The 27,765-nt window shown below is 52.9% G+C and overlaps 2 protein-coding genes across 2 annotated transcripts; both read right to left on the reverse strand.

The window, feature by feature from the left end:
* Positions 1-292: 292 nt before the first annotated feature.
* MTFP1 (mitochondrial fission process 1) lies at positions 293-4,347 on the reverse strand. The gene is made up of 4 exons (XM_032602744.1): positions 3,842-4,347; positions 2,944-3,071; positions 2,338-2,570; positions 293-928 (listed from the first exon to the last, which is right to left on the reverse strand). Exons 1-4 carry the CDS (start codon positions 3,906-3,908, stop codon positions 856-858), a joined length of 501 nt encoding a protein of 166 aa, XP_032458635.1. The 5' UTR covers positions 3,909-4,347; the 3' UTR covers positions 293-855.
* A 1,358-nt stretch (positions 4,348-5,705) lies between these two features.
* SEC14L2 (SEC14 like lipid binding 2) lies at positions 5,706-27,354 on the reverse strand. The gene is given in 14 exon segments (XM_032603228.1): positions 5,706-6,832; positions 11,631-11,730; positions 11,732-11,801; positions 11,948-12,087; positions 12,170-12,232; positions 12,234-12,277; positions 15,763-15,846; positions 16,243-16,303; positions 16,470-16,565; positions 17,606-17,794; positions 18,028-18,087; positions 18,490-18,533; positions 23,220-23,295; positions 25,468-27,354. Coding segments are annotated over 14 exon segments (1,212 nt in total). The 5' UTR covers positions 25,522-27,354; the 3' UTR covers positions 5,706-6,701.
* Positions 27,355-27,765: the final 411 nt, after the last annotated feature.

Here is a 27,765-nt window from a genome sequence, read left to right on the forward strand (position 1 = left end):
GCTGTAGTCAGGCTCAGGTGGTATCTGCCCAACAGGATCCCCTCCCAGCAGTGTTATTTTAGCAGGCTTGCAGAAAGAGGGCAATGCCTACCCCAAAGGAGACTGGCAGCACCACGGTGGAATCCCAGGCATCTGCAGGGGGGGCATTGATGGTTGGGGAGGTACCAGACAGGCCCAGTGCTAGCCACTGTGAGTGATGCATTGCCAGAGACATCGGCCTCCACCTCTGAGGGCCCCCAGCCCTGCTCCCCATTACCACATCCCTGCTCATCCCCAACAGAAAAGGAGAAAACAACTTCTTGAGGATTTATTGGACCGGGGGCTGTGCTGCCTTCCAGCCAGACCCCAGCAGCCCTGCATCAGGAAGGGGCTGCCGCCAGAGAATCAGTCCTCAGGGTCCCCAGTAGTGTACTCCTGCGTTTCTCCAAGTGCCTGCTGCTCCTCCGTCAGCCACACTGCCATGGGGTGACCTGGCCGAGCCGTTGGGAATCCTGTAGGTCCCCAGCTTGCCAAGTGAACTTGGCCATATTCCTTGCCTTGTCTGGGCCTTAGTCTCCTTACCCTCCACGGGAGTATGTTATTGTCCTGTCAAAAGACAGGGCTGGGCCCACTCACAGTCCAGTCCAACTCAGTATCACAGATTCCATGGAAGCAGATGGGGTTCAGGTCCTGTCTGTGAGTCACTGCAGCTGCTGCTCTGAGGTCTTTGTCTCTCAGTTTCCGTCCAGCTTAAACCCATTCAGGTGGCAGGGCCTCGGACCCCAGAGAGCCAGGCATCCGCAACCCCTGGCAGGAGGAGGGAGTTGGAACAGAGCAGGGAGTGGGCCAACCCACAGGCCAGGTACTGGGGTGGGGTCAGGAGGAACTGGGCTTCTCCACAGAGGGGTAGAGCTTGCGCAGGCTGGAGTCCAGGAGGAAGTCCACTGACCTGTGGGGCAATGGAGGGTCATGAGCAGGCAACCAAGGGGTGCTAATGGGGGAATGGGAGGCAGGAGGTCAGGGCTAAGAAAGGGACTCCTGGATGCAGGACACAAGTGCCATCCTGGTGTCAGCCATCACCCTCTCTTTATTCAGTTGGGAAAACTGAGGCACAGAGAGGGTAAAAGACTCACACAGGACCTCAAGGTCAGCTATGTTCCTGAGGAGAAAGACGACTCCTCGCACTCTATGTTTGTCTAGTTGGGTTGGCCCCATCTCTGGTTCTAAGGGAAGGCACATGACCCAAGCCGGGCCAGTCGGAAAAGGGAAGCTGGCTCAGGGATGGGCACCCAGTCCAGTATGGACCAATGACAGCCCTCCTTGGGATTTTTGCTGTCACTATTAAGAAGCTTCCTATGGGGGGACTTCCCCAGCAGTCCAATGATTAAGACTTCACCTTCCAATGCAGGGGATGAAGGTTTGATCCCTGGTGGGGGAGCTAAGATCCCACATGCCTCGTGGCCAAAGACCAAAACATAAAAAACATAAAACAGAAGCAATACTGTAACAAATTCAATAAAGACTTTAAAAATGGTCCACATCAAAAAAAATTAAAAGGGTTTCCCTGGTGGCTCAGTGGTTAAGAGTCCGCCTGCCGATGCAGGGGACGTGGGTTCGTGACCCAGTCCGGGAAGATCCCATATGCCGCGGAGTGGCTGGGCCCATGAGCCATGGCCGCTGAGCCTGCGCATCCGGAGCCTGTGCTCTGCAACGGGAGAGGCCACAACAGAGAGAGGCCTGTGTACCACAAAAAAAAAAAAAAAAAAAAAAAAAAGCTTCCTATGGGGCTTGCTAAGCTGGGGGGAGGGGAGTTGGGAGCTGCTGGGAGCCATCTCTGTTCCCACGAAGGGAAAATGACTGAAGCCAACACGGGGTGGGGCGGGGGGAGAAGGCCAGCAGAGAGACCCAGACCCCTAATAACATCAGTTGAGTGCTTGGATCCAGCCACGCCTCCAGGTAGCATAACTCTGTACTTTTCGGTTATGTGAAACAATCAATTCCTATTTTACTTAATCCAGTTTCAGTTGGGCTTCTGTCACCAAAACTTCTCAAAACCCAACCCTTCCAGGGTGCACCTGTTCCTGCCTACCTCTGGTGGTTTTCTAACACTGAGTTTTCTTTCTGGGAATTTACTTGTCCTGCGTCCCATACTCTCATAGCACCTCCTACCTTTATAGCCAAAGTACCTGCCAGATCATATGACAAGAGCCTAGACTGTCCTTTCTACCTCAGGAGCCCCAAGTGCCAGCCCTGCCTCCACTACAACTGTTCTGTGAAAAGTGGATACACCCCCACACCTCTCAGAGGTTATCCCCGCCTGTAGGGTGGATGATCCCTGGGGCTGGGAGGAGCACCCACCTGTCGATGGGGTGGATGATGATGGGGATGGCCAGTAGTCCCAGTGCGGTGGTGGTCCACTTGCGGACAGCCAGAGGCCAGCGGGTAGCAGTGCCCAGGATATAGAGAGAGGCAGCACACACACGGTTGATAGTGAAGCCTGGGATGGCCACAGAGGCCAGAGCCTGCCACACGAAGGTGTCCACCATGGCTACGGTCACCCTGGTGCTGCGGCCTGCCTCAGGGCTTGGCACCTGGCAGGAACAAGAGACATTTAATCCAGCAGAGGCAGAGGCGGGAAACCCTGTGGACAAGGGGCATGAGGCTGGACCAGGGAGAGGGAAGTGAAGGGGGTTGGGGACAGAGTCATGCTAGTGTTGGGTTCTGGACTCCACCAATTCAGGGCTGAGGGTGGACTCACTCATATCCAGGACTAGGATATAAACTACGTCACCTGCGCTGGGGACAGGGTGCACTATGCTACAAACGGTACCGGGGTATGGAGTCCACCAGGCCAGGTTGTGGGGACCGGACTGTCCCAGAGGGACTTAACCACATGCAAGCCTGTGGACTGACCACAAGGGGAGTGGACGGGGGTGGGGGGTTGAGGGGCAGGTTAACACTCACGTCTCTCGCTTTCTTGCCCTTGTCAATGGCATCAGCCAGCACGTAGGAGCTGGACACACCGTAGCTCAGCCACACGACAGATACAGGCACCAGGGAGCGGAAGGCCTCCCCCACCTCATTGGCGTAGCCTGGTGGGGAGGGGATATTTAATTCCTGAGCCTTTGGGTTGTTCCACAAGGGAGCACTTGAGTGAGCTGGTTCTTATCTCATTCTGCTGAGCAGTAGCTGGGTGACCTTAGACAAGTGATTTTACCCCTTTGAGCCTCAGTTTCCCAGCCTATAAAATGGCACTCATGATGCCCACCCCAATTCTCCCCTCGTGGAAGAGCTGAGCGCAGACACCTTTCTCATCACTCACTTGCCTTCACAGCCTGGGTTCTAGAAGCATCTGAGCTGATGGCTGAACAGGCAGTGAGAGAGACTAAAGGCAGCCCCACTGACTAGGGGCTCACAATATGCCAGGCCTTTATGTACTTTATCTCATTCTACCCTTACAATTACCACCCAATGAGCGAGACCCTGCGTTCATCCCTTTTTGCTGAGGAGGAAACAGGCTCAGAGCCAGTGAGGAGCCAAGATGAGAGTCCAGATGCCCTGACTCCACAGCCTGTGCCAGGCATGCCACAGAAGGCGATCCGATCACCTGGTTCCATCCTCCTAGCAGAGCTGCGTTTTCCACCTGGGAGTCTGACCAGCAGAAACCCCGAGGGCAGGGCTGGGAATACCAGAGCTGTGTGACCTTGAGCAAGTTCAGAACCCTCTCTGAGCCCAGTCTCTTCCCTGGCTAAATGAGAACTAAGATCCTCCCACCTTCTCCAGGTCCCTGACCGGCGTCTGGCAACCCCTGCTTCCCCAGACACGTGGTGTAGGGGTCGCTGTCCCCCTGCCCCGCGCTCACCCAGGTACCGCACCCACGTGTCCCGGAAAAGGTCGCGCTCGGCCCCCCGCGGGGGCGGCTCGGACATGGCGCTTCCTCCTTGGCCTCAGTCGCTGCAGCGTGTACTACCGCCTCGGCTTCCACCAGCACTCCCGTTCGCAGCGGCGGGACGGGCCGAGCCGAAGGTCCCCGACTGAAGCACAGGTCATGTAGTCCCCGCCAGCAGGGAGCGTCTGCAAATTCCCCCCGCGCACCGGAGCCCCTCTCCCAGGTTTGAGTTTTACAGCTTAATTTTCTTCACGTTTTCTCTGAGTCGAGCGGTTGGCGCGATCCTCTTCCAGCACTGGCTGTAGTGTTGGAACCAAAGAGACGGAGGTTCAAATACGGGATGCTACACTTCTTGGCTCTGTGACCTCGGGCAAGAGCCTGTAACTTCTCTGTGCCTCACTTTATTCATTTGTTAATTGGGGAACAGGACTGGTTCAGTCCTGGGACTGTTTCGAAGATTAATTATACAGTCGTCATTTATTGAGTTTCCTACCGGCCAGACCATTGGCTAAAGACTCTAGATGGATTACTTCTTTAAACCCTCCCACCAGCCTGGGACACCGCCCCCCCCCCCCCCATTTTACCGATGAGTAATAGAGACACAGGAAAAATATTAATAGATCACTTTCCCAGGACATATAACTGCTGAGTAGTGAGGCCGGCATTTGACTCCTGGCAGTGCAGCTCCAGTTCCCATGCTCCTAAGGTGAGCTGAGTAAATGAGGCTGGGGGAGCGAATGGTGAGAACCCTGGTGATGTGGATGCTTGGACTCTTAGGAGTCCCTACCCCATGCTCATCTATCAAGCACTGGAGTCTAACTGGACCGAGCCTCTTCGGGGTAAGACCACGAATGAACGAATGAGGCCAGGGAAACAGGGTTGGGGTACAAGACTTCAGGGAAATGAGAACAGAATGAGAGGACGTAGGGTTATTGATTACTAAAGAGTAAACTCTTCCCCTGCTGCACCTCAGTTTACCCATGTGAGGAATAAGTGCACTTCACTAAAGCTCTGTGAATCCTTTGGGGGTACCAGGGAGCAAAGGCCCAGCCTTTAAAGACAGGCAGTCCTGGGTTCAAATGCTAATTGTGCCGCCTATGAACTGTCAGCCACGCCTGTAAGAAACAAGAGTAGCCAAGATTTACTGAGCGTACACTTGTACCAGGCTTTCTATGTATGCGCTCTGAATGTATTAATTCCTTGAATCCTTGCAGTAAGGCGATAAACACAGGGCTGTTGCCTGGTACCCAGGAGGCGCTCATTAAAGAATTAGCTTTATTATCATCAAATAAAGGTCACAGCCTCCCTGTTGAGGTCCCTGGTTTCAGCCCTGGGAGTCTTCATCATTGTAGGATCATGTAGGGCAGCCAAGTCAGCTGGGATCTCGCAGGAAGCTGGGATCGCGACTCAGTGATCCTCAACCCCAGAAACACTGGCAGTGCCTGCGCGGAATTAGGAGACGGTCCCTAAAGCCACGTGATCGTCGCTTCTCCGTGACCCTCCCAATCCAGGCCCACCGCAGGCGCCGCGCGCGCTTGCCAGACCCGCACTATTTGGCGCGCTCTGAGAAGCCCGAGTTGGGCGGGGTCTCCGTCCTGACCGTTAAGATGGTCAGGTGCACCCTTAGTAAAAATGGCGGAAGACGGCCCACCGGCTGGGCCAATCAGGGGGCGAGCAGGCCGTCAGGACGCCGTCAGCGCACGGAAGGAGACTAGCAGATGGCTTCTGCGCATGCGCTCCGCTTATTGAAGGGGAGAGGCTGACACCCCGCGGCGGAAGCTTGCGTGTGTGAGTAACTGTGAGGAGCGAGGCGGGAGGCGCTGACTTCCACGCCCTGCGCGCTGAACGTTCTTTATTCATTGGTTACTTTTCCTAACCGAGCGCTGTAAACCAAGGTCAGGATATCCTCCTGAGGGGTCTGGCTGGGACCCATGCGGCCTCGGGGCCTCCTGTCAGTTCCAGCCTTGCCCCTGACTCCTGCTCCCTCAGCTTGGCCAGACCATCTTCCCAGGATGGGTCAGGGCCTGGGTTTCTGAGGGGTGGAAGCTTCAGGACTCACACCCACCGCCAGCCTCCCTGGCCCTTCACGGAGCTGGGATCCCTGGAGGTAACTTCCCTGTGCTTTGTTTGCACTGAAGGACAGTGGCTGGGTACCAAAGCTAACTGTCCCAGGAAGCTCTGAGTCACTGACAATCATTAGTAATTAAAGAGGCAGCCAGTGGGACCCAGGAACTGCTGGATTCCTCGAGGTGAGGGAGAGGCCTGCCTGTCTACCCTTGAAAGGGAAGACCTATGCTGACTCGGGCCCCCTCCCAAGACTTGGGAAAAGCCAAAAGATCCTAGCCTGGGTAGAAAGTTCAGAAGAGCCTCAGACCCCCACCATAACTCTAGCAACCGGCTACCTTGCTATTCCTCATTATGATCTAGACTTACATGTTCATTTGGGAGCAAGTTCCTCCCCTGCAGCTGGCTTCCCTGAAGTGTTAGGTCTCAATTTCTCCCCTTTTTCCTAATTTCCTCCCTGCCACCCCATGGTTCCCCTCTTCCTGTCTCATCTGTCACTGGACAGGTGAAGTTGGCACAGCTTATAAGACAGATGCTGTCACGGTGCCCAGCCCCTGGGGACTCCTTAGTAATTTGAGAGGCAAGGAGGCCCACTCCAGCTAGTCTCCCTCTTCCTAATTCTGAAATGAAGGCTCCCCAGATCCAGCCCCGAGGTCTTTCTTCTAGCCCAGTTTCTTTGGGCGTCAGAGTGCTGGGAAAATGACTGCTACAAGGGATAGAAACTGACAGGGAGACGCTGAGGGAGCCAGGCCTGCTGTGGGAGGAGGCGTTACTTTGGGGTGACTGTCCCCAGCTGTTTCATCTTCTCTTCTGAGGCTTTGTCTGGAAGCAGGACCTCCACGGTGAAACTGACCTTCTTTGCATGAATGAAGCTGTAGGTGTTGTCAAACCGCAGGACATCTGAGAGAAGGGGAAAAAGCAGACATTCAGGCAATTCTGACAAAGCTTAGACACAGTGATTTTGGTTGACTGAGCAAGGCAGTGTGGTAGGTAATGAGGCTGAAGGTAGCATAAGCAATGGTCCTTCACCTTCTGAAACCTAGTCTAGCTGGGTTACAGTATGTTCATGAAGAGAAAAATATATAAGACAGAACATGCCAAGTGCCAGATGAGTGGCAGAGACAGTCACGTCTGTAACAGCTTGGAACGAGGGGGCCCTGTAGACTGAAATCATGTGAAAGGCTTTTTAAAGGAGTTAGAGCTTGAACTGGGTCTTGAAAGGAGGGAGTAGAATTAGTTGCAGCAGTAGTTATTATAATAATAATAATAGTAATGGTAACAACAGCTATTTATGTGACTCAATACTGGTATGGCAATCTATATATATTATTCACAATAACTCTTGAGTTCAGCATTAGTACTGTGTTATATAAAAAGAAAGTCACTGTGTCACACAGTGAGGAAGGGATGGAGCTGGAATTTCCCTCTGGCCTGCATTGCTGCCTGACGTGGGCCCTAGAAAGCCTAATCCTGTTCAGTTTCTGACAAAAGGTAAAATATGCAAACTTTTTTTTTTTTTAAAAGAAGATGTTGGGGGTAGGAGTTTCGTTATTTATTTATTTTTGCTGTGTTGGGTCTTCGTTTCTGTGCAAGGGCTTTCTCTAGTTGTGGCAAGTGGGGGCCACTCTTCATCGCGTTGCGTGGGCCTCTCACTATCGCGGCCTCTCTTGTTGCAGAGCACAGGCTCCAGATGCACAGGCTCAGTAGTTGTGGCTTACGGGCCTAGTTGCTCCATGGCATGTGGGATCCTGCCAGACCAGGGCTCGAACCCGTGTCCCCTGCATTAGCAGGCAGATTCTCAACCACTGCGCCACCAGGGAAGCCCAAAATATGCAAACTTTTGAACCAGAAACTTATCCCACAGAAAATAAATGGACAAAGATGCTCAATACACCCCTATTTGTAGTAATAAAAGATGAGGAAAACTAAAATGTTCAAAGAAGAATTGCTTTAAAAGTTTTTATTGAAATACTATTCTGTATAAAAAGAAAGAGGTGAGCTTCATAGAAGTGACTGGGGAAACTAGTGACAATATATCCTTAGGCTAAAAAAAGCAAGTTGCAGAACAATTTGTAAACCATTTCTAACATTTTTGTTAATATATGTAAAAAAAATTTTTTTTGGCTTTGTTACTTGGTCTACCTACATTGACAAGTTTTACAATTTCAAAATTCCTTCAAATATACACTGAATAACATATATAATTCCTATGAATGTATATGGGTGGGCACATGTCCTGTATATTATGGAAACACATAATGCTTCTAAAGGGATGGAAAATATTTGGTAGGATAATACACAAGATCTGTTAGTGGTTTCCTCTGGGGAGAGAAAATGGGCATGCAGTTGGCAGAAAAGGCTTCCAACCCTTGGCCAAGGAACAGACTGCTTTTAATCTAACCCTTCTTTTTTTGAAAAGTTTTTCCATTCCAGTCAAACACCCCTTCCAAAGAACAGAGTGGGAAAACAAAAACACTAGCTCTGCCCCTTCCCTATCCTGGTCTTCTCTAACTTTTCCCAGCCAAAAAAACCCTGTGCATTTAATCCTGAGATTTAACCTTTCCCCTTTTCTGCCCCTGGATAAAATGCATAGTTTTAGACTGAGGGTAGACACACCACTCACCCTTTTCTTCATGGTGTGAAGTGAGTAATAGTCATTGATTTTCTCTCTGAGCCAGAGGTCTTTCAGGACCAGTGGTGCCTCTGGAAAGAGGGAAGCTTCCTCTCTGACCTGGATGACAGAGCCTTAGCAACCAGAGTCAGTCATGCTAGAGAAGAAGTCTTTGAGCTCCTTGGACCAAGCATCAGGATTGAGATGACTCTGCCTAGCATGATGTTCTGCCCTCAGAAACAAGGAAGGGGCTGTTGTGACGCCCAGGCCCGAGGGAAGTGGTTCATTTTGACACTAATCATGTACTCACAGACTTGTAGAGGCCCCAGAGATCCTCCAGGCTGGGGCTCCTTCACTTTTGTTGGGGAACTGACCCCCCTGAGAATCTGATGAAAGCATACAATTTCAGATCCCATGGAGCCCATCATGGACCCTCTGGGGCAGTGGTTCCCAATGGGAAAGTTACCATTCTGAAGAGAGGAGGAGCTGGGGGTAACTGTGCCCTCTCATTTATGTATTGAGAAAACATATATATTCTTAGTGTCCTTTTATTTCTCTTTTATATTCCAGATAGGAGAGTATTTGACGTTTTTAATTATGTGTGTAGGTGGTTATAATATCTATGAATTTCATTTCAGAGTAGTAAAGGGGACATTAGACACCACTTATTATAAAGGGGAGGTGTTTGGTCTTTAAAGATTTAGAATCACTGTCTTTAAAGATCTAAATCACTAAAGATTTAGAATCATAGACCCCAGATTAAGATCTGCTGTAGCCTACTCCCCTCATTTTAAGGAAAAAGAGAGCAAAATCTAATTAGAGACACTCGGAGAGTTACTGGCAAAGCTGGACTCAGAAACCGGGTCTTCTGGTGCCTAGAGGGGCTGTTTAACCTTCCTACAGTGCTTCAGCTCTTCTAGACCACATTGCACGCTCCAGATCTTTTTTTCTGAATCTTTTTCTTTCCTAGAAGAGTACTCTACACACAGGACCTCAGGAAATATTAGTTGGGAGAAAAAAAAGTGGAATCTCCCAGTCAAGGCCCCACAAGCAGATAAACATTCCATCTGGGAATGTATCCAAGGGGAACTATAATTTGGGATTTGCAAACCTAAGCCTGATTATGTTAAAGGGTTCATGGTACTACAGAGAGGTAGTGGGCAGCGTTGGAAAACGGTTTGGTCTCTGCTGAGTTTGGGTAAATTACTTCCCAGGTCTGGGACCCCACTCTCTCCTCTGTCACGTGATCATCTCTAGGGTAGTCTACGGTCACGAGATCCTGTACCGGGACCCTAGAATTCTCTCCTGTCTCCGTTTCTTGGTGTCTATGCAGGCTACACTGTGGGAGAGATAACATCCCCTCTCTATACCTCAGCTTTCCTGTCCTTTAAAAGAGAAATTCAAGCTTATATGTACAAAATGCTTTATGCTCTGAGGATGACAGTGTCTGGGCTGGTGCTAAGCCTTGTTCTTGATGAAGCACACAGTATACCGCCTTCTCCCTCAGGACCCGACAGCTCACTAACAAGAATACTTCTCCCTGGGGGGCCAGACCACAGAGTATATGTGAGGAGGGGGCGGTGGAGACTGAGGTTGCTTGGGCTGTGGGGGAGGACACAGGATCTGAGGTTGGGGCAATGGTGTGGACAAGTACAGAGGCCAAGACATCTGTGGGGCTAGTTCAGACTTCTGGCAGTGCTGCCATGAAAACAGGGCGCAGGGCTTCTCCCATCTCTGGCACTATCTCCCCAGTGGCCCTTCTCCCCCAGGTTTTGCCCTAATGATAATAATAGTGGCCTCAGTGCGCTGAGTGCTGCGTGGCAGGCATTACGCTAAGTGCTGCACAGACCTGATTGCATTTCATCATCAGGTGTCCCTATGAGGTAGAGAATTTGATCCCCATTGTAGCAATCAGGAAACTGAAGCTCAGGGAGGCCAAGTCACTTGCCTAAGGACTAGTCAGTGGTCAAGTCCGTCTCAGCTTGATGACAAAACCCTTGCTGTCACTGATTTTCCCTGCCTGGCCCCTTGGCTCAGACAGAGAGGAAACTGGAGATTTGATGGGGGTTTTGTGTGTGTGTGTATGTGATTTTTCTGCTTATAAATGTAGTACATGTTCTTTGTAACATAAACTGTATTTGCAGGGCCAGTATAAAGAAACGAAAGCCCTCTATAAGCTTCCTACCACCATTAGCATTAGCAGAGTCCCCAGAATTCTCTTTTTTTTTTTTGATAGGTAAGAAGTGAATTTATTTAGAGAAACACACTCCACAGACAGAGTGTGGGCCATCTCAGAAGGTGAAAGCGGCCAACCCCAGAATTCTTTTGACCTTTTTTAGCCAAAGTGAGTATACACCATATATGCTAAGTCTCATGCTTTATTTTTTTTAACATGTATCAGACATCTTATAGGTCAGTTTATTCTCTTTAATGCATATACTGTATTCCATTATATGGATGGACCATAATTTATTTACAAGACCTTCTTAAGGCCATTTAGTTTATTATCAGTTTCCCAAACTGCTAGGAAACATCCATGTACCTATATCTTTGTGTTTTTGTGTAAATATTTCTGTACAATAAATTTCCAGAGGTAGAATTGCTGAGTCAAAGGGAATTTAATCGATATTGCAAAGCTAAGTGAGGTTAAACACCTTTTCAAATGTCTATTTGCCATTCTTATTCCTCTTGGGTAAACTTCCTGTTCATGTTCTGTGTCCATTTTTTGATCAACTTGGAGATGAGTGAAGTTCAGCAGAGTCAAGGCTAGGTTTGTCAGCACTCTGCTCACCCTGTGATCCCTACACCTACGTAACGTGTTCTGCCTACTCTGATGTCTGGGGGAGGGCGCATCCCCAGGAAATGTCTAGTGGCAGTCACAAGCCCCAGTTACACCTGGACCAGGTCACCTTGAGCCTGTCATCTCACCTCTCCAGGCCTAGGTTTCCTCACCTATGCAAGAGAGGTTGAAACTGATGGAGCTCACTTCTAGTTCTAACAGTGTGAGAACTTAAATCCATGGAGAAAGAGGGACCTCCCGGGCAAACAGCTAGAGCAGGGGCTTCGAGCCAAGACAGAGAGACTTACAGATGCCAGGATCGCTGCAGGTGAGGGTCCCATCCTCAGGGACCAGGTGGGCATTGTACCTCTGGTTAGCAAGCACCTCTGTCATCTCCCTGCCCTCTGCCGCTCCCAACCATTTTGGTCTTCAGGAAAATCCCAAAACCGATGTCCGAACCATCCGACATGAACTGCCACCTGCAGGGGACACCCACCCACTTAGACATGATTCCGTCTGCATGTTCCCTCTCTGGGGTCCTGCCACCAGGGCTTCTCCCACCCCAGCCCACCGCCAGCACCTATGGCCAGAAGGCTCAGGTCTCCTGGAGGGTCCAGAACCCTACCTGAGGACGCAGCCTGGAAAGAGAATTTCATACTCCACTTGGTGGGAGGAGCCCCGGGAAATCTGCACACTGTGTTCGTACCGCTGTTTCACCTGGTCTCGCACGTAATACTTCTTGGGGATGTCACCCCCATAGTTGATCTAGAAGCAGAACACGGAGTGAGCTGGAATGTGCATTTGAGCCAGGTGTCCCTGGTCCACCTCCAGCCCTGGCAGCCCATACCTTGGATTTACACTTGGGGTCTCCATCAGGGTCAGTCATGGTGCCCCCATACTCCACAGGCAAGCTGGTCAGGGCTGACATATTTCAGTAAAACCTCCTTCCAGTTTGCTGGCAGGAGAGGGAAGGAAGGAGAGAAAAAGGATCACCACCAGGGCAGGAGTTCATCACAGCCCTGGCAGTCTACACAAAAGAGGCAGAAAAAACCTGTCTGCCCCTGCACACAAAACATGGGCATTGGGAGCACAGGACGTGCGCACGAGCTCTTCCGGGGGTTCAAGAGGAGCTGTCACCCAGATGACTGGCCCTGTTCTGGACCAGGAAGCAGGAGACAGAGGTCCTGTCCCCACTGCCTCTGGCCAGCGAAGCGACCTGAGGCAAATAAATCACTTCATTCTGAGCCTAGCTCCTCCTGCCCTGCAAGGTTATGGGTGGGAGTGAAGTGAACTAAGTACTTGAGAGGGTGTTTGTTTGTAAACTGTAAAATGCCGTACCTGTATGAGAGTGTATTATCACTCCCAGGAAGAGGGGATACAAATATTTGAAGTGCAAGCAGGAGGGAACAAAGAAAGGAGGAGAGGGCATTCCACGCAGAGGGAAACAGCGCATGTGGCAGGCAGGAGGGCAGTCAACATGATCTGCCCTAGTTAGACTGAGCGTGAGGGCATGACCACTGTCACCTACTGTGCTCACTTGTGATTTATTGAATGAATGCATCACTGTAGAACCGACCCCTTAAATGGGCTCCCTTGGCTTTACCCCAGCCACAGTTTCACTTCTCTTGTTTTGTAGGCTGTTTGGCTACCAGTGATTCGGTTTTTTTTTTTTCTTTAAATAACCAAGCCCTTTCCTGACTAGGAGAGTTTGCCTCAAGTGCAACCAAGGCTGAGATCCATTTCTCTGCCAGATTCCTAAACAAGTATCAGCCAAAGACAATATTTTGATACTGGATGGAAACCTTACCATGCTGACGACAGAGACCAGATATAGAGAGCAGCTCCAGGTTCACAGGGTACCACCGAGCATCCTCTGTGGCTGGTGCTAGCCCGTAAAACCCACAGGGATGGTCCAGGGTCTCCCAGCCTTCAGATTTCTAGGGACTTGAGACCATGCAACTCCAGGGGTGCTTTAAATCTGTGCTGAGTACCAGTGACCAGCCCAGGGTGAATTTCTCCCCTCCTCTATTGAAGATCCGGTACCCTTCCCAGCCCGAGGCAGGTTTGGTTGAAAGGGTTTCAGGTGTGGGTGGGGGAACTGACTGAACCTCCTCTGCAGCCCCGCTGCCAGGAAACCGAACTGGCTCATGCTCATGGTGGGTGGCAGCCACAGAAAAGCCAAAAAATCATTAGAGCCTTTTCCTCAGAAGTAGTTGCTTCACCAGTTCAGCTGGAGGTTGGAATAAGGCCAGGAGGATTCTTCCCATCTCACAGAAGAGGAACTGAGGCTACAAGGACAGAATTTGTTTGCACTAGAGCCAGGACCAGCACCCAGAAGTCCTGTGCTTTCCAGACTGCTTTGCACCACACCCAGGCTCAGCACACATTTGGAAAAACCTCCACTTTCAATGTGATGCCTGAAGGTGAACATTCAGAAACCTTCAGAATTCCCTACCCCCAGTTCAACTCCACAGGTGGCATTAAGCCATCCAAGAGCCAGTCCCCAATCTCCCTTTCTAGGCTTTCTCCCACCACCCCACATCACGCTCCAGCCAAACTCGACTCCTGCCTGTCTCTGGCTGGCTTGATTCCCATGGGTCTTCCTTGCTGGCTTCCCCTCATCCCTTGATGTTCTCACTGCTGCCCTGCCTATCCAGTGTCCGTCTGCTCGCTTCCACCCGCCAACCTCGCAATCGCTTCTTCACTCCCTGGTGGGCTCCTCTTTCTCTTCATGCCCTTGAGCCTGGATATTCCCAGGCTTCAGCCTCTGTTCTGTGGGCAGTCTTACCTCCTCTCAAGGTTTTAGCTGCTGTCTCTATCTAAAACTCCAAATCTCCAGACTGGAGTTTGCTGCTAAGCTTCAGGCCCAGGCATCCCCAACATGTGTACACCTCACAGACTCCTAGAACTCAACTTCAAGCCTTTCCTTCTGACTGTATTATTCCCCAGTGGAACTAACTGCATCAGAATGACTGGCAATGCTGTCACTCATGCCAGATACCAGGGAGCCATTCTAGGTTTCTCTTCCTTCCTTCCTACATCCAGTCAGTTGAGTTCTGCTGTTCCACTTCCTACAAAAGCCTGAAATCCCCCTCTCCTCTCCGTCCCTACAGCCCCGCCGTGGCTCAGGCTTGCAACACCTGGTGCGTGGGCTGTGGCCACAGTATACAAAACTGGTATCTGTCCTGAGAATCAGGTCCTGTTACCCCAACCCCTGCCCCGGCTCAGGAACTCCTCTCTGGTGCCCAGTGGCCTGTGGAGTTGTGTCCCAGCTTCCCGACACAGTGCCCTGGATTCTCTGTGACCCAGCTCCTGCACCTGGCTCTCTCTCCACGTCATCTCTCGCACAACCCTGCCGTGCGCCCTCTTCAGCTGCCCGTGCCATGGTGTGTAAGGTCTTTGCTCATTGTTCTTCTTTCTGCCCAACAGCTTCCTGCCTTGCTTCACCTGGCTACCCTACTCATTCCATAGCTCGCAGGTGAGGGAGGCATCGCCCCTCCCCAGGCTGGGCGGGGTGAGTGCCCCTGCTCAGTGTTCCCATGGGCTTTTCAACTCCTCTCTTTTACACATAACATCTTGCGCTGATATACATCTGTTTGTGTCTCCCTTCTCCGAGAGGTCACAAGCTCTTCAAGGGACTCTGTCTTACCTTTGTGGCCTTGACACCCACCTAGTCCAGGGCTGCGCACACAGCAGGTGCCCATCCAATGAATCCATGCGTACTTGCCCTCAACTGAAAGCACCTCTGCTCCTGTGACCTCCCTTCTCTGCCGCATCTATGCCTTTTCTTTTTTTCAAAGGAATTTTATTTATTTTTTGGCTACATTGGGTCTTTCTTGCTGCACGTGGGCTTTCTCTAGTTGCGGTGAGCAGAGGCTACTCTTCGTTGCAGTGCGCAGGCTTCTCATTGCGGTGGCTTCTCTTGTTGCGGAGTATGGGCTCTAGGCACGCGGGCTTCAGTAGTTGTGGCATGCGGGCTCAGTAGTTGTGGCTCGCAGGCTCTAGAGCGCAGGCTCAGTAGTTGTGGCGCACGGGCTTAGTTGCTCCATGGCGTGTGGGATCTTCCTGGACCAGGGCTCGAACCCGTGTCCCCTGCATTGGCAGGTGGATTCTTAACCACTGTGCCACCAGGGAAGTCCATCTATGCCTTTCTAGTTTGTGTCCCTAGCTTTCTCTTAAAAGTCTCCTGTTTCACTGCAAGCTTATTGAGGACAAGGACTGGCATTCCATTCATCTTTGAATTTCCCAGAGTGTCCTGAGAGAAAGAGTTCTTAGGAAAACAGACAGGAAGCCCCTTGCTCCGGCCCAGCCTGCTCCTGGGTCCCACTGCTCCCAAACCAGCAGAGGGAGCCTTCGCCCCGGCAGCTCTGGCTCTCTAAACGCCATCCCAGCGGGGCTGCAGCCATGCTGTGGAGTGGAGGAGGGGTCTGGGCTACTCACCCCCCAGGACCATGATCTTCTTACGAGTGTCCTCACTCAGGAAGGGTTTGATGAGGTTATAGGCCACAGGAAACAGCTTGGGGGCTGGAACAGAGACCAGGCCATGTGAGGCCAGGAGCAGTCCCCACTCTGTCCCTAACAGTGTCCACCATAGCCCCCAGTGTCTGGCCACACTCCCTGGTGCTGTGGAGCCCACACAGGGCAGCCCTATGTGAGGCTCGGCTTTCCTGTCTGTACAGGGGGGGATGGTCTTCCTTTCTCACGGGGCTCAGTGGCTCGAAGGAGGTAACGAATACTAAAAGCTTTGTGAATTACAAAGTGGTCTGCGTACATCATGGGTCGGTCTTCTGAACAGGTCCTAAGACCCCACCCTCCACCCCCGACTTCGGCTCACTCTATTTCACTCTCCTTAATCTGTCCCAGTAATATTTTTGGCCCCTCTTTCCCACTGGGCTTCATCACAGGTAGTTGCCAACTTACCTTTAATGACAAAAAGACGCTTCAGTGTTTCGGGGTAATTTTCCTCAAACATGCAGAGAAACTGTGGAAAGAATCCAGTGGGCTCAGAACGCTGTGCCAGGGAGGGAGGCCCTTCTTCCTCTGGCTTCCCCACCCCACAGGGCCTCCTAGCAGAGGGACCCACCCTCCCAACCCACCCCCCGACCCTCACCTCTCACCCTCCACCACCCCCGAGCCCTGGCCTTCACCTCTCCATAGGCCTCCACAGCTGGCTTCCAGAGATGTTTGAGACCAAGCCCCTCACAGTCATAAATCAGGGTGATGGTCTCTATCTTGTTCCCCGTCTGCAGGGGACAGAGGAACAGAAAGTCACATTAGGCTGCCCCACACACAACACACACAGAAGCCCACCCCGGTTCAGGGAAAGTGCTGATTGTACCCTGCGCCCATACTGCAACCAGATCCAGCAGGGCCGTCCGTACCTAGGGTTTTCCAAATCGAGATAATTACCCCAGGCCGGAACTGTGGCCTAGACAAGTCACCCTTCCCGTTTAGATCTCCGTGTTCTCATCCAGTAAACAGCTGGGTGAACTTAGATTACATCTGAAGTTGCTTCTGTTCTGCAGTTTGACCCGGTGGCCCACCTCGTCCTCTGCATCCCGTGCAGCCACTCATCTCGCAGGCACAGATGCTCTCTATCCAACCTAAGCCCTTAAGGTGCATCTCTAACGCTTCTCTGCGTGCCCAGCCCCACAGGGCCTCTGCGCACACTAGGTTCTCAGTGAATGTGGATGACACTGTTGAAATGTCCCCAAACGTATCACATGGTCTCACTGGATCTTTACGACTGCTGAGGAGGAGGGCAGGGGAAAGGACCATGGCAGCTCTGCCTCGCTCTTCAGTCTTATTCCAGTAAGAGAATCAGCTGTCCTTAGCTTTGTCTGAATTCAGAGTTAGGGAAGCACAGAATCTGAGCTCACTGACACCAGCGGCACTCAAATACTTGTCCACGGATAGGGTGGTCCCTGACAAGGATTCCTCTGGTGCCCAGATAAAGGAAGAAAAGTAATGATAACGTAGCATGTTTTCTATGAAGCTAAACTTTACTCAATTAAAGGGCGGCCCTTTATTCTGAGACAATGCCGTCCCTATAGTTGGGTGGGTTAATTATGGCAATAATAGCTGGTTAGTGTTTTCTAAGTCCTTACTTGGAAAAATAAAAATTCAGTAACATAGATCAGTCCCTAAAACTGCAATTTCACTGGTCTATGAAATCTAAACATCAGGGCCTAAAGCTGCCCTTAAAGCCACGTGTGACACCCACACTTCTGCGTGACCACCTCCACCGGGCGTAACTCCTCTTCAGCCGTGCTGGTCCCCTCACCTTTTCGGTCTGGCAGGCGCACTCCCGCAGAAGCAGCTCGCAGTCCCGCATCTTGGTCTTGACCAAGTCCTGTTTGGTGGCTGAGAGGAGCAGACCCTTGGCATCCAGAGGTCCAATGATGTCGTACCAGATGGGGCAGCCATCCAGGTCGTAGCCGCACATGCCCCCTGAGAGATACTGTTGGACCACCTGGGCCCAGACAGAGATGGGGGCGCCTGGTCAGCAGGCCCCGGGCAGCCACACCTTCCCGGTGTCCAGGGACTTCCTCTGGGTTCATCCGCCCCTGGGTGCCAATGGATACTCATTCAATGACTTGGCATTGTCAGACCTTTCCTCTGAGGGTCCCAGTCCCATAGACCCAGGATACAGATCATGGGTCTAACAGACCTCACGTGGTGTGGGGCGGGATAATCTGTTCTCACCTCTGGAGGCTGCCAGCTCATGATGTTGTCAATGTCCTTTTGCTTTCGGACCTCCACATGCTGCAAACACACGAGGGCTTTAAAAAAGCAGGGCGGGGAGGGGGTGGTCCTTAACAGGCATCTAGCAATGGGTGACAGCATGAACAGACCACCGGACCACAGGTAAGTCACGAGAAGGCAACCAGCAGGAATGGAAAAGAAGGAAGTGCCTATTTCAGAGATCTCGGCAGAACAGATTATAATTCTTGGCTGGCCCAGAACTATGAAAGCTCTGTTTCCAGGGAAGGGAATGCACTTTGTCCTGGAGGATAAGGCAGTACGGGTCGGCTAATACTCAGATATGTCACATAAGCCACAGGCGGTGATCAGGGTGGGAGGGGGTGGACAGAAGTCCAAGCACGGCGTGATTCTGATGGGCAGAAATGGAGGCAACAGTGGGCTTCGGAGCCAAATGGGTCTCACCTTCCGGAGCATGGCCTCAGACTTCTGCAGGTCAAAGCTTCTTGCTATAACAGGGAAACATGGTCAGGGTTAGGATAGCAGCCTGGGCGCCAAGGATGGGAAGATTTCCCTGCTCCTGTGCGGGAACGCCCGCTGACTCTCAGATCACCCCACATATAGAAGCTAATGTAAGGACATTCACTGCTTCTAGAGCACCACAGCCCCTGGGCTTGTGGGGAAAGCAGGTCAAGGTTCAGGGCAGGTGGGGGCAGCATTGCAAGTTCAGGGTCAGAAGAGTTTTACCCTAGTGGATGCAATCAGGTGAAGGGTCTTATCTCCTGTCAGGGAAAGCAAACCCTGGGCCCCCTTATCATTTACCCTTCTCCTTCCACAAAGTTAATCTCCTCCACGGTCTAACATCCAGTCCTGAGAGCTTGACCTGCAGTTCAAAGATGAATACAGCTGCCGCATAATCTGGGGCAGGACTGGCAGAACATTCCAGTAGGATGGAGGGGATATGAGCCTCCAGTCAACCTTGCCATATCCTCAAAGGACCCATGCATACCCCAGGGGGACACAGAGGGCCCTCGTCCACCCAGGGTTCCCAGAAAGTTTTAGAATTAGAGTTCACCTGGCTCAACTCTATTTCATGTACAAACCCTGACATGCTGTCCTGCTCAAACTTGAACACAAAGACCTCCCTGCCCGCCAAGGCCATCTGCTCCCAAACAATCCAAGCTGCCATTTGCACACAGCCCTCACTATTGTACTGAGCAGAGACCCTCTACAGAGGCATTCAGAGAGGAGGGGCGGGGGTGCTTCCTCAGCCACGTGACCACCTTTCCAATACTCGCAAATTCTGTGCTGCCACCCTAAGTGCTCCCTGCTATCATGCTGCCCGTCCATGGATCCTTTAACCATCCTTCAAAGCTTGGTTTCAAGTCCATCAACTTCCCTTTGGATGTTTTCCAGTTTGCCAGTGCCCCTCTTGAAGTGTGTGGTCCAGAGCACAGGTGTTGCCTACCCTTCTCCGATTAAGCCTAAGAACTTTCTCGGCAACAGGCCAGGCCCTTAACTCAGGCGAAGCTTACAGTCAATTGAAACCCCCAAATCCTTGTCACCTGTGCTGCTTATGAAGCCTCTACCCCATAGGTTGAGAGGTGGTTTTCTGGATCTATCCCTATCAGATTTCATCTTGTTATGGCCAGCTGCATTTCATCTTTTTTTTTTTAATTTTTAAATTTTTGGCTGTGTTGGGTCTTCGTTGCTGCAGGCAGGCTTTTCTCTGGTTGCAGTGAGCAGGGGCTACTCTTCATTGTGGTGCGCAGGCTTCTCATTGTGGTGGCTTCTCTTGTTGTGGAGCGCGGGCTCTAGGCACACGGGCTTCAGTAGTTGTGGGACATGGGCTCAGTAGTTGCAGCTCATGGGCTCTAGAGCGCAGGCTCAGTAGTTGTGGCGCACGGGCTTAGTTGCTCCACGGCATGCGAGATCTTCCCAGACTAGGGCTCGAACCCATGTATGTCCCCCGCATTGGCAGGCGGATTCTTAACCACTGCGCCATAAGGAAAGCCCCTGCATTTCATCTTTTAAAGAGTTTCTGAGATCCAGATTCTGACCAATTTTGCCATTTGACCTATGAACTGTCCCTCCCAGCTGTATGTCCTCTGTGGGTCTGATTGACATCCAGATCTGCTGACAGCCCTGGAACCTGGGCCAGACAGGCTGCCCACCGGACTGTCACCAGCCCCTTAATCACTGCTCTTCAGGAGTGGCCGAGCACATTCCCTGACTCTGCTGCCCTGAAATGCAGTCCACTCTCCTGCACCCAAGGATGCGACAAGAGATTTGACCAATGCCATACCCTGTCATGTGTGCTAGACACATGTTTGCAGAAATGAGCAGCCTTCCCTCTTGGGAAGTTCCTTCTCATGGTCACCCTTCATATGCCATTGTAGCAGCAGGGGGCAGCTTTCAGAGGAATATAATCTGGGTTTGCATCTCAGCCCTTCCACCTTCTTCCTGTTTGACCTTGGACAAGATACTGCACATCTCTGGCCAAATCATCCAGTGAGCTAGAAACACTTGGAAGATGCAAGGCACCATGCTATCATGTTGGGGTAGCCCAGCTGGACCTGAAAGTGGGAATCCTCCATGGGAGGGACACGCCCAACTGTGAGGAGAGTCCTCTTCCTTGGGAACAGGAGTGGTGGTGAACTTCGAGCCCCCTTATCTCAGGGAGGCTCTCCAGTTAACCTTTAGCTGCTGGGGTCCAACATCCAGGGTCTTTTAGGGCCCACCCAGAGTTTCCATTGCCCCTGGCAGTACTGGCCTGATGCCTCTCCAGGGCTCCTGCCGCCCTGGTCAGGGGCAGCTCAAAGCATGGCTTAGGGCACTGCCAGAGAGGCCGGCCTGGGAGCAAGCTGTCCTGGGTTCTTATTTGATCTCTTCCTGTCCTGAAAAACAAAGAGACTCAGACCTGCTCTGCCAGCCTCACAGGTTTCCTCCACCTCCTCGTTTTATCTCGCCATCTGAGCCCCCTCGCTGGGGTGCCCAGAGCTCAGGCCCACTCGGGGGGAGGCAGTGATCTGTGTGCCTGCTCTCGGGCCTGGGGCCCAGCAGAAAGCCAAGCCTGTGTCGGGGGAAGGGAGGAACCCAGTGCTCACTCGAGAAAGGGAAGAACCCAGTGCTCACTCACACCTAGATTAGACAAAGACATTTGGCTGGCATGTGCCTTGCAAATGTTTCCTTTAGATGAAAAGGAGAAAAAGAAAAGGTTTCTCTAAAAAAAAAAAAAAGGGGGGGGGAATTCCCTGGTGGTCCAGTGGTTAGGACACGGAGCTTTCGAGCCTTCACTGCCGAGGGCCCAGGTTCAATCTCTGGTCAGGGAACTAAAATCCCGCAAGCTGTGCGGCGTGGCAAAAACAGAAAAGAAAAGAAAAGCAAGGCAACAAAAACCCTAATTGAAATTCACAGTAGAGTCTGACCAGGCCCGAGCTCCTGCGCAGGGAAATGTGAGGCACAAATAAAGTGCAGAGGAGATATTTCCTTGGTTTGAAGAGTCAGAGCTTGGTTTCAGGAGGCAACTGTGGCTTACTGGAGAGGACGATGGCCTGGGAATCAGGGGCCCTAGGTTTCTGCCCTGATTCTGCTTCGCATTAGCTGTGTACCCTCAGCTAAGTGCCCTCTCCTCTCTGAGCCTCAGTTTTCTCATCTGGCAAATGAGGATAACTGCACTCTTCTATATTCCTGCAAAGAGAGGGGTTATCCCAGGACTGGGGAGTTGGGGTGCCTGGGAAACCAGGGCCCCAGGCCAGCCGTCTCTCAGATAAAAAAAGAGCTGCGAAGCTGTTCAATTCAACAGCTCTCTGAAACCACACTTCCCCCACCTCACAGTAGCTGGGTAGTTTGTTTGATCATCTTGCAGCTGGCCCTTTAATGCAGCGCTGTCTGCCCACTCTCCCCACCCGCGCCCTTCCAGCTACAGCCCTTCAGCAAAGGCTGGGCCAAAATGTCCTCCAGCTCTGGACTGACTCCACCGCCGCCTCTTTGCTGCCTCTCCACCCTCTCTGAGTGGGTGGGGTGGGGGGAGTTCACAGCTTTTTAGGGGGAAAAGGGCAAATGGCACTTTCAGAGGCACATAGGGCCTGCTCTGGGGGGCCTGCTAGCTATCAGCCTCTCAAGAGTGTGCCAGCTCTATTCAGTTTCTGGACAGAAAAGGAAAATACATCTCTTCCCCTGTCCCAAGACTCGCAGGGTATACATGTGTGTGTCTGTGTCTATAAATAAGTAATTGCCCATGACTTATACTTTAATATTTTGGGCTCTGATTCTGTTATCACGATTTAATCTCTGCTAATCTAACACAGAGGAATTTTCTCTATTATTTCTATGTCTGGCAATAAAGTTTCTACAAAGCCAAAAAAAAAGTGTGTCACAAGAACCAGAGAGGGTGGCACATGACTTGAATCACAGGAGAGGAGGAGAAAGAAAAAACGGAAGGATTTCAGGAGTTGCAACATGGGGTTGAGTCTGACCCTGATGCTAGTAGAAACGTGTACACTGCATCATCATGGGCATAGCACTGTCATGTCCCATCTTGCCATAGGCAGGGCACCCTGTCTCATCCAGCTCTCCCAGAGAGGAGCCTCGGACAGATGTTCACCCCTGGACCAGGTACCAGAGCCAGGCCAGGGCAGAGCTGGAATGGATCTCAGGGCCATGGAGCCAGATGATGGCTTGAGGGGAGTATTGTTAACCTAGGTCAGGCTGAACCCTACCCACCGTGTTCCCTGTGCATTCTGCCCCTCCTTCAAGCTGCCACAGAGAGGGCCAGTCTCTCCCACGGGCCAAGACTCTGGTTCTAAGCTTGGCTCTGCCTCCAACTTCCCACAAGCTTGGGGCCTTTCTTGGCTTTTCCTCAACCTGTTTCCCCACATCCATTGGCAGAGTAGATTCATCGAGTGGATGGAAAGGGCACCGGGCTGGGGGTCAGCTGACCTGGCTCTAGTCCTCTCCCTGCCTGCAGTTCAACACTGTGCGACTTGGGGCAAGTTACCTCACCTCTCTGAGCCTCAGTGTCGTTATCTATCCAACAGGAGGGTTGAGGTTATATCATTGCCAAGAACGCTTTTGGTTCTGAAGGTTGAATACTCCAGATTCTGAGATTGCCTGGGGCAGGGTTTCCAGAGGGTGCTATTCTGTTCCCCAGCCCAAGCCCCTGCCCCAGCATCCCGCAGCCCCTTTTTCCTCACCTCGGAGCCAGCGCAGGAGAAAATAGTCATCTGGATTCGGCAGAGTGGGCAGCACATCCTGGACATTCTCCCGAAACTGTAGGGAGAGGCAGCTGGGTGAGTAGCAGGTCCCACCCTGACCGCCCTCTGCCCGGGACTCTCCATAGAGGTTTTTGCTGGACTCCTGCTCAGCACGGGTCAACTCTGCAGACACTGGCTGAGCACCTGAGCAGCGTGAGACACTCTGTCAGTCATGCTGGTGGGAGCTGAGTAGCAGGAGGAGGTGAGAAGGGAGTAAGACACTGCCCCTGCCTGGCTGTGCGCACTTACACGCTCCAGTGTGATGGCTGGGCAGAACTGCTCCCAGCTAACCGCCACAGTAGACACTCTGGGGTGTGTCACAGCAAAAGCGTAAGTTTACCAAGCATTCCTCGTGTGCCCAGCACCAACCTCGGTGCTTATTCATTCTTCTAGAGATATTACTGCTCCCATTTTACAGATGAAGTAATTAGAGCTCAGAGAGGCCAAGTAACGTGCCCAAGGTCGACAGCTAGTAATCAGCAGAGCTGGGATGCAAACCCCGGTCTGTCCCAGGCCAGAGCCTGCACTCTTTCCACCATGGCCTGTCCCCTTAGTAATGGAATGGTGAGCAATGTGTCCAGGGAGCAGAGGGAAGGAAGAGTTTGATGCTGACTGGGGCCAGGAAGAGGGTGGTCTCACACTACTTCATATAAAAAATGACATTTGAGCTGGGCTTGAAGGACTCCAAAGGCAGCAGGAGGAGGAAGGAGGGCAATCCAGGTGGAGGGAACAGTTCCAGCCAGAAGCCATGATGGGGGAAAGTGTAGGGAGTGCCAAACAAGAGAGCTGGACAGTGACCCCAAGGATGGCCACGCCCCCTCCAACTGCTCATTACCCTGCAGGTGAGCATGCCCCCACGTGCTGTGCTGTCCCCAAGCCTCCTGCTCCCAGCCACTCACCTTTCCCTAGTCAGTGACCCTACAGGGCAGCCACAGAGAGGATCAATGAGGACCCGCCACCTCTGCCCCTTGCCTAGGTCAGCCAGGGACTCAAATCATCCCATCCCCCAAACAGCTCCCAGACCCCCAGGGAGACTGGCATGAAGCCACCCCTTACCAAGGACACTACCCAGCCCCTGATATCTAGTTTAATCACCACCTAATCCCTTCTCTGCCTGACTTCCCCTGCAGGTCAGCAGTAAAATCTGAAACCTCCCTACCTGGCCTCCCTGGGATGGGGAGGCCCAGCCTGGGGCAAGGCCTCCATGGGACTGGAGCCTCTGCCCCACTACCACGGCAGAAGACACCTACCACCCACCCCCTCCACCACTTTCTCAGCAATGGTAAACTGCTGTGGAGGCTCCAGACCCAAGACTGGACCCAAACAGCTCCAGCTCCAAGAACAGCCAACCTTCCCTCTCTCCCCAAGGGCAGCAGGGGAGATCCAGCTGGTGGGAGAGGGTCCGGGTCTGGAACTGTTGCCCCTTCCTCTGCCCAGGCGCCAAGGCAAAGCTAGGCTTACCTCCTTGCCTTTTGAAGAGCATCAGCCCAAGCCCCCAGCCCGGGAGGGGCCTGGGTTGAGGGAGGGGCCTGGGTTGCAGGACGGGGTGGGGGGCTGGTCTCAACTCAAACTAGCCCCAACCCAGTCAGTCACCGGTAGGATCCTAGGCTTTGCACTTGAAGCTGCTCCTTTCCACATCATCTGGTCCAACCTCCTCAATTCCTTTCCTTCCTCAAGGAGCGAACAGAGAAGGACCGGTTTTGCCCAAGGTCGCAGAGAGACTTGGTGCCAGAGCAGGAGCCATCCAAGTCTCCTAAGAAGCCCTCCGGCCCTTTCCATCGTGCCACTGCCCCTGCAAGAGGAAAACCTCCCGGAAATGGGAGGAAACCTAGGGCCCTGCCCCTGCCCCTGCCCCCAGGGCCCGGCTGCCAGTCCCGAGAATGAACGTTGCCTTTGTGCCCTCAGCTGCCTCCGTGGGCTTCCAAGCAACCACTTCTTCCCAGGTGGCAGCGCCAAGGGCTCGCTCGCGGCTGGGGCCGGGACGACCAAACTTCCCCGGGGTCCCCTCGGCGGACGGAGGGGAGCGAGGGAGGGGGTGGCCGCGGACCGCTCGGTGCGTTGGCTGCCGCTCCTTCCGCCGCTCGCCGCGGACCCGCGCTCGCCCCCCACCCAGCCCCTTCCCAGCCCGCTGCCGCCAGAGGATGGGGGCCATCGCCCGGGGCGGGGCCGGGCCGGGGTGAGGGCTCACCTTGGCCAGTGCCTCCTTCTGCCTGGGGCTCAGATCGCCGACTCTGCCGCTCATCGTGGCCCAGGCTCCGGGCGCGGCGGTTGCGGCAAGCAGACAGAGCACGGACTCGTTCTCCGCCGCGGGAGTAAAGTCCCAGCCTTTTGCCGGGGCCGCGGTTGGCAGCCAAGCCCCGCCTCTTAAAGGATCCCAAGGGGCGGAGTAGGGAGAGATGCGCTGGGCGCAGGAGCGTCTGACGCGGGTACCCTCCGCCCTCCTGAAGCGGAGACCTGAGCAGGAGGCGAGCAGGAGTGCCCACCCGGGCCGAGGCCGGTAGACATGAGAAGGACGGGGAGTCTGGGTTCCAGTCCCCAATTTACTCTTAGCTCACCCTTAGTGACCTTGGAGGAGACACCTGAACTCTCTAGGCCTTACTGTCCCCAACTAGGTGCTATCTAATGAGCTCTTCTAAGATCAGGTCCCCACGGTGCAGGACCTCTCCCTCCAATACGAGAGGAAGCTTGACTGATGCCTCTGTAGGGGACTAGGGGACCCCTAAGTCTAACCATCGCCCTGCCTGCAGGACAGTGGCATTGGCCTTTTCTCTCTGGGGCCCCTGCCCTCCTCCTGTCCTGCCATGGATTTTGGACCACTGCTGCAAACCCAGCTTGGGGCCTTTCAGTGTTAACAGCCTTTCCCCTCCCCCTTCGGGGCAGGCAGGCTGAGGGGGGGTAAGGAAGCCCAGACCCCATCTTCCCACCAAGAGCCCTGTCCTCTGCTTCTGACCTTCGCAGCTCTCTGAGAGGCTCATAAGGTGCTGGCACCCTCAGCTGGCATGGAGGATTGCTTCCTCTCTGGGAATCAGAAGACCTGGGTTTGAATCCTAAATCTTCCCCTTGTTTTTATGAGACTTCAGGGAGCAACTTCACCTCTCTGAATCCAAGCTTCTTCATTCACTAAATGGATTTGGATGATCTGGACCCTGAGTCAGCATGAGAGGATAAAGCAAGCTAATGTACATAGCTTGCCCTGCACTCAGGGCAGTGCCTAGCACAGGGTTCCCCTATGTGACCACTCCTTTGTCCGCTCTGCAGAGCTTCCCTTTGCTGCCTGCCTGGCCAGGCTTCAGCCTCGGGGTGGAGATGCAGGGTGGACGTGGAGGAAGCCACAGTGAAAGCGATGGCCCAGTGAAAGCAGGCCTTCTATCAGCTTATCTGCTTCCCCCCGCAACTCACAGCCAGGGGCCAGAGCTGTGGGTTCCCATGTAGCTAGCTGCAAGTCTGATTTGCGGGACAGATGCCATCTGACTGTCCTGCCATGCCCCTTCCCCATACAATGAAGCCATTTCCTACTTTCTGAGCTCACCAGCCCTCCCTCTCTGTCTGGGTTCCCCCCTCCCCTACTCTAATCCTACCTCCAGTGTAGCAGCTGGTCACATGCCTTGGCCATTCTTTCCTCCTGCGTGCCAGGCCCTAGGTGCTGTTCTGGGGATCCCGAAATGAGTCGGATGCCATCCTGCACTCCCAAAGGTAAGACACAGGCACCATCGACTAGAATGCAAGGACGAGATAAATGTCCCAAAGAGAGCCGGCAAGTACCTGGGAGCTTAAGGGGGGAGAATTTGCTTTGGGTTGGAATAATCCTAGAAGGCTTCATGGAGGGAACAACATTGGACTGGGCCCTAAAAATCTGGCATGGGAAGGAAATGGAAAGGAGATTCATTCATTCCCTGCTGGCACAAAGGCACGAGCAAAGTTCTGGTGGTAGGTAGGAAGCATGGCTACAACCAGAGAGGAGGGGAGAGAAGGATTGCGCCAGGAGGACCAGCAGGACCTTGATGTGGCCCTGCTTAGGAGCATCTGCCCGGCTAGACCATGAGGTCCTTGGGCACAGGACCCTGTTTACTCACCCCTGAATCCCCACTAGCCCCTTCCCCCACCACAGCATCCTGCACTCAGGGGCTGTTCAATAAATGAATGCCGAATGGATGAATAAATGTAAGAAACACTCCCATAGGCACAGAGCTAGGTCCTGGGGGAGCCCTGGGAAAGAGACTCAAACATAGATCATTCAGGGATCAAGCAGCTCACCTCACTTAACAGCCGTGGAAACAGGCCCAAAGAGGCCATGGCCTGCCTAAAGTCGTTAGTGGCGTGACAGATGTGGAGAACTTTGCGGGGTGCCTGGCCCGTGGAAGGTGCTGAGTCGCGCCCTCCTCTTACTGCCTGGAATTCATGCAGAGCGAGGCCTAGGAGCCTGTGAGCATCACACCTCCCAGAGCAAAACCCCTGCCACCTCTGTACTCTGCACTCCAGGAGAGTG

The sequence above is a fragment of the Phocoena sinus genome, chromosome 14 (genome assembly GCF_008692025.1).
Source record: "Phocoena sinus isolate mPhoSin1 chromosome 14, mPhoSin1.pri, whole genome shotgun sequence".
Lineage (NCBI taxonomy): Eukaryota > Metazoa > Chordata > Mammalia > Artiodactyla > Phocoenidae > Phocoena > Phocoena sinus.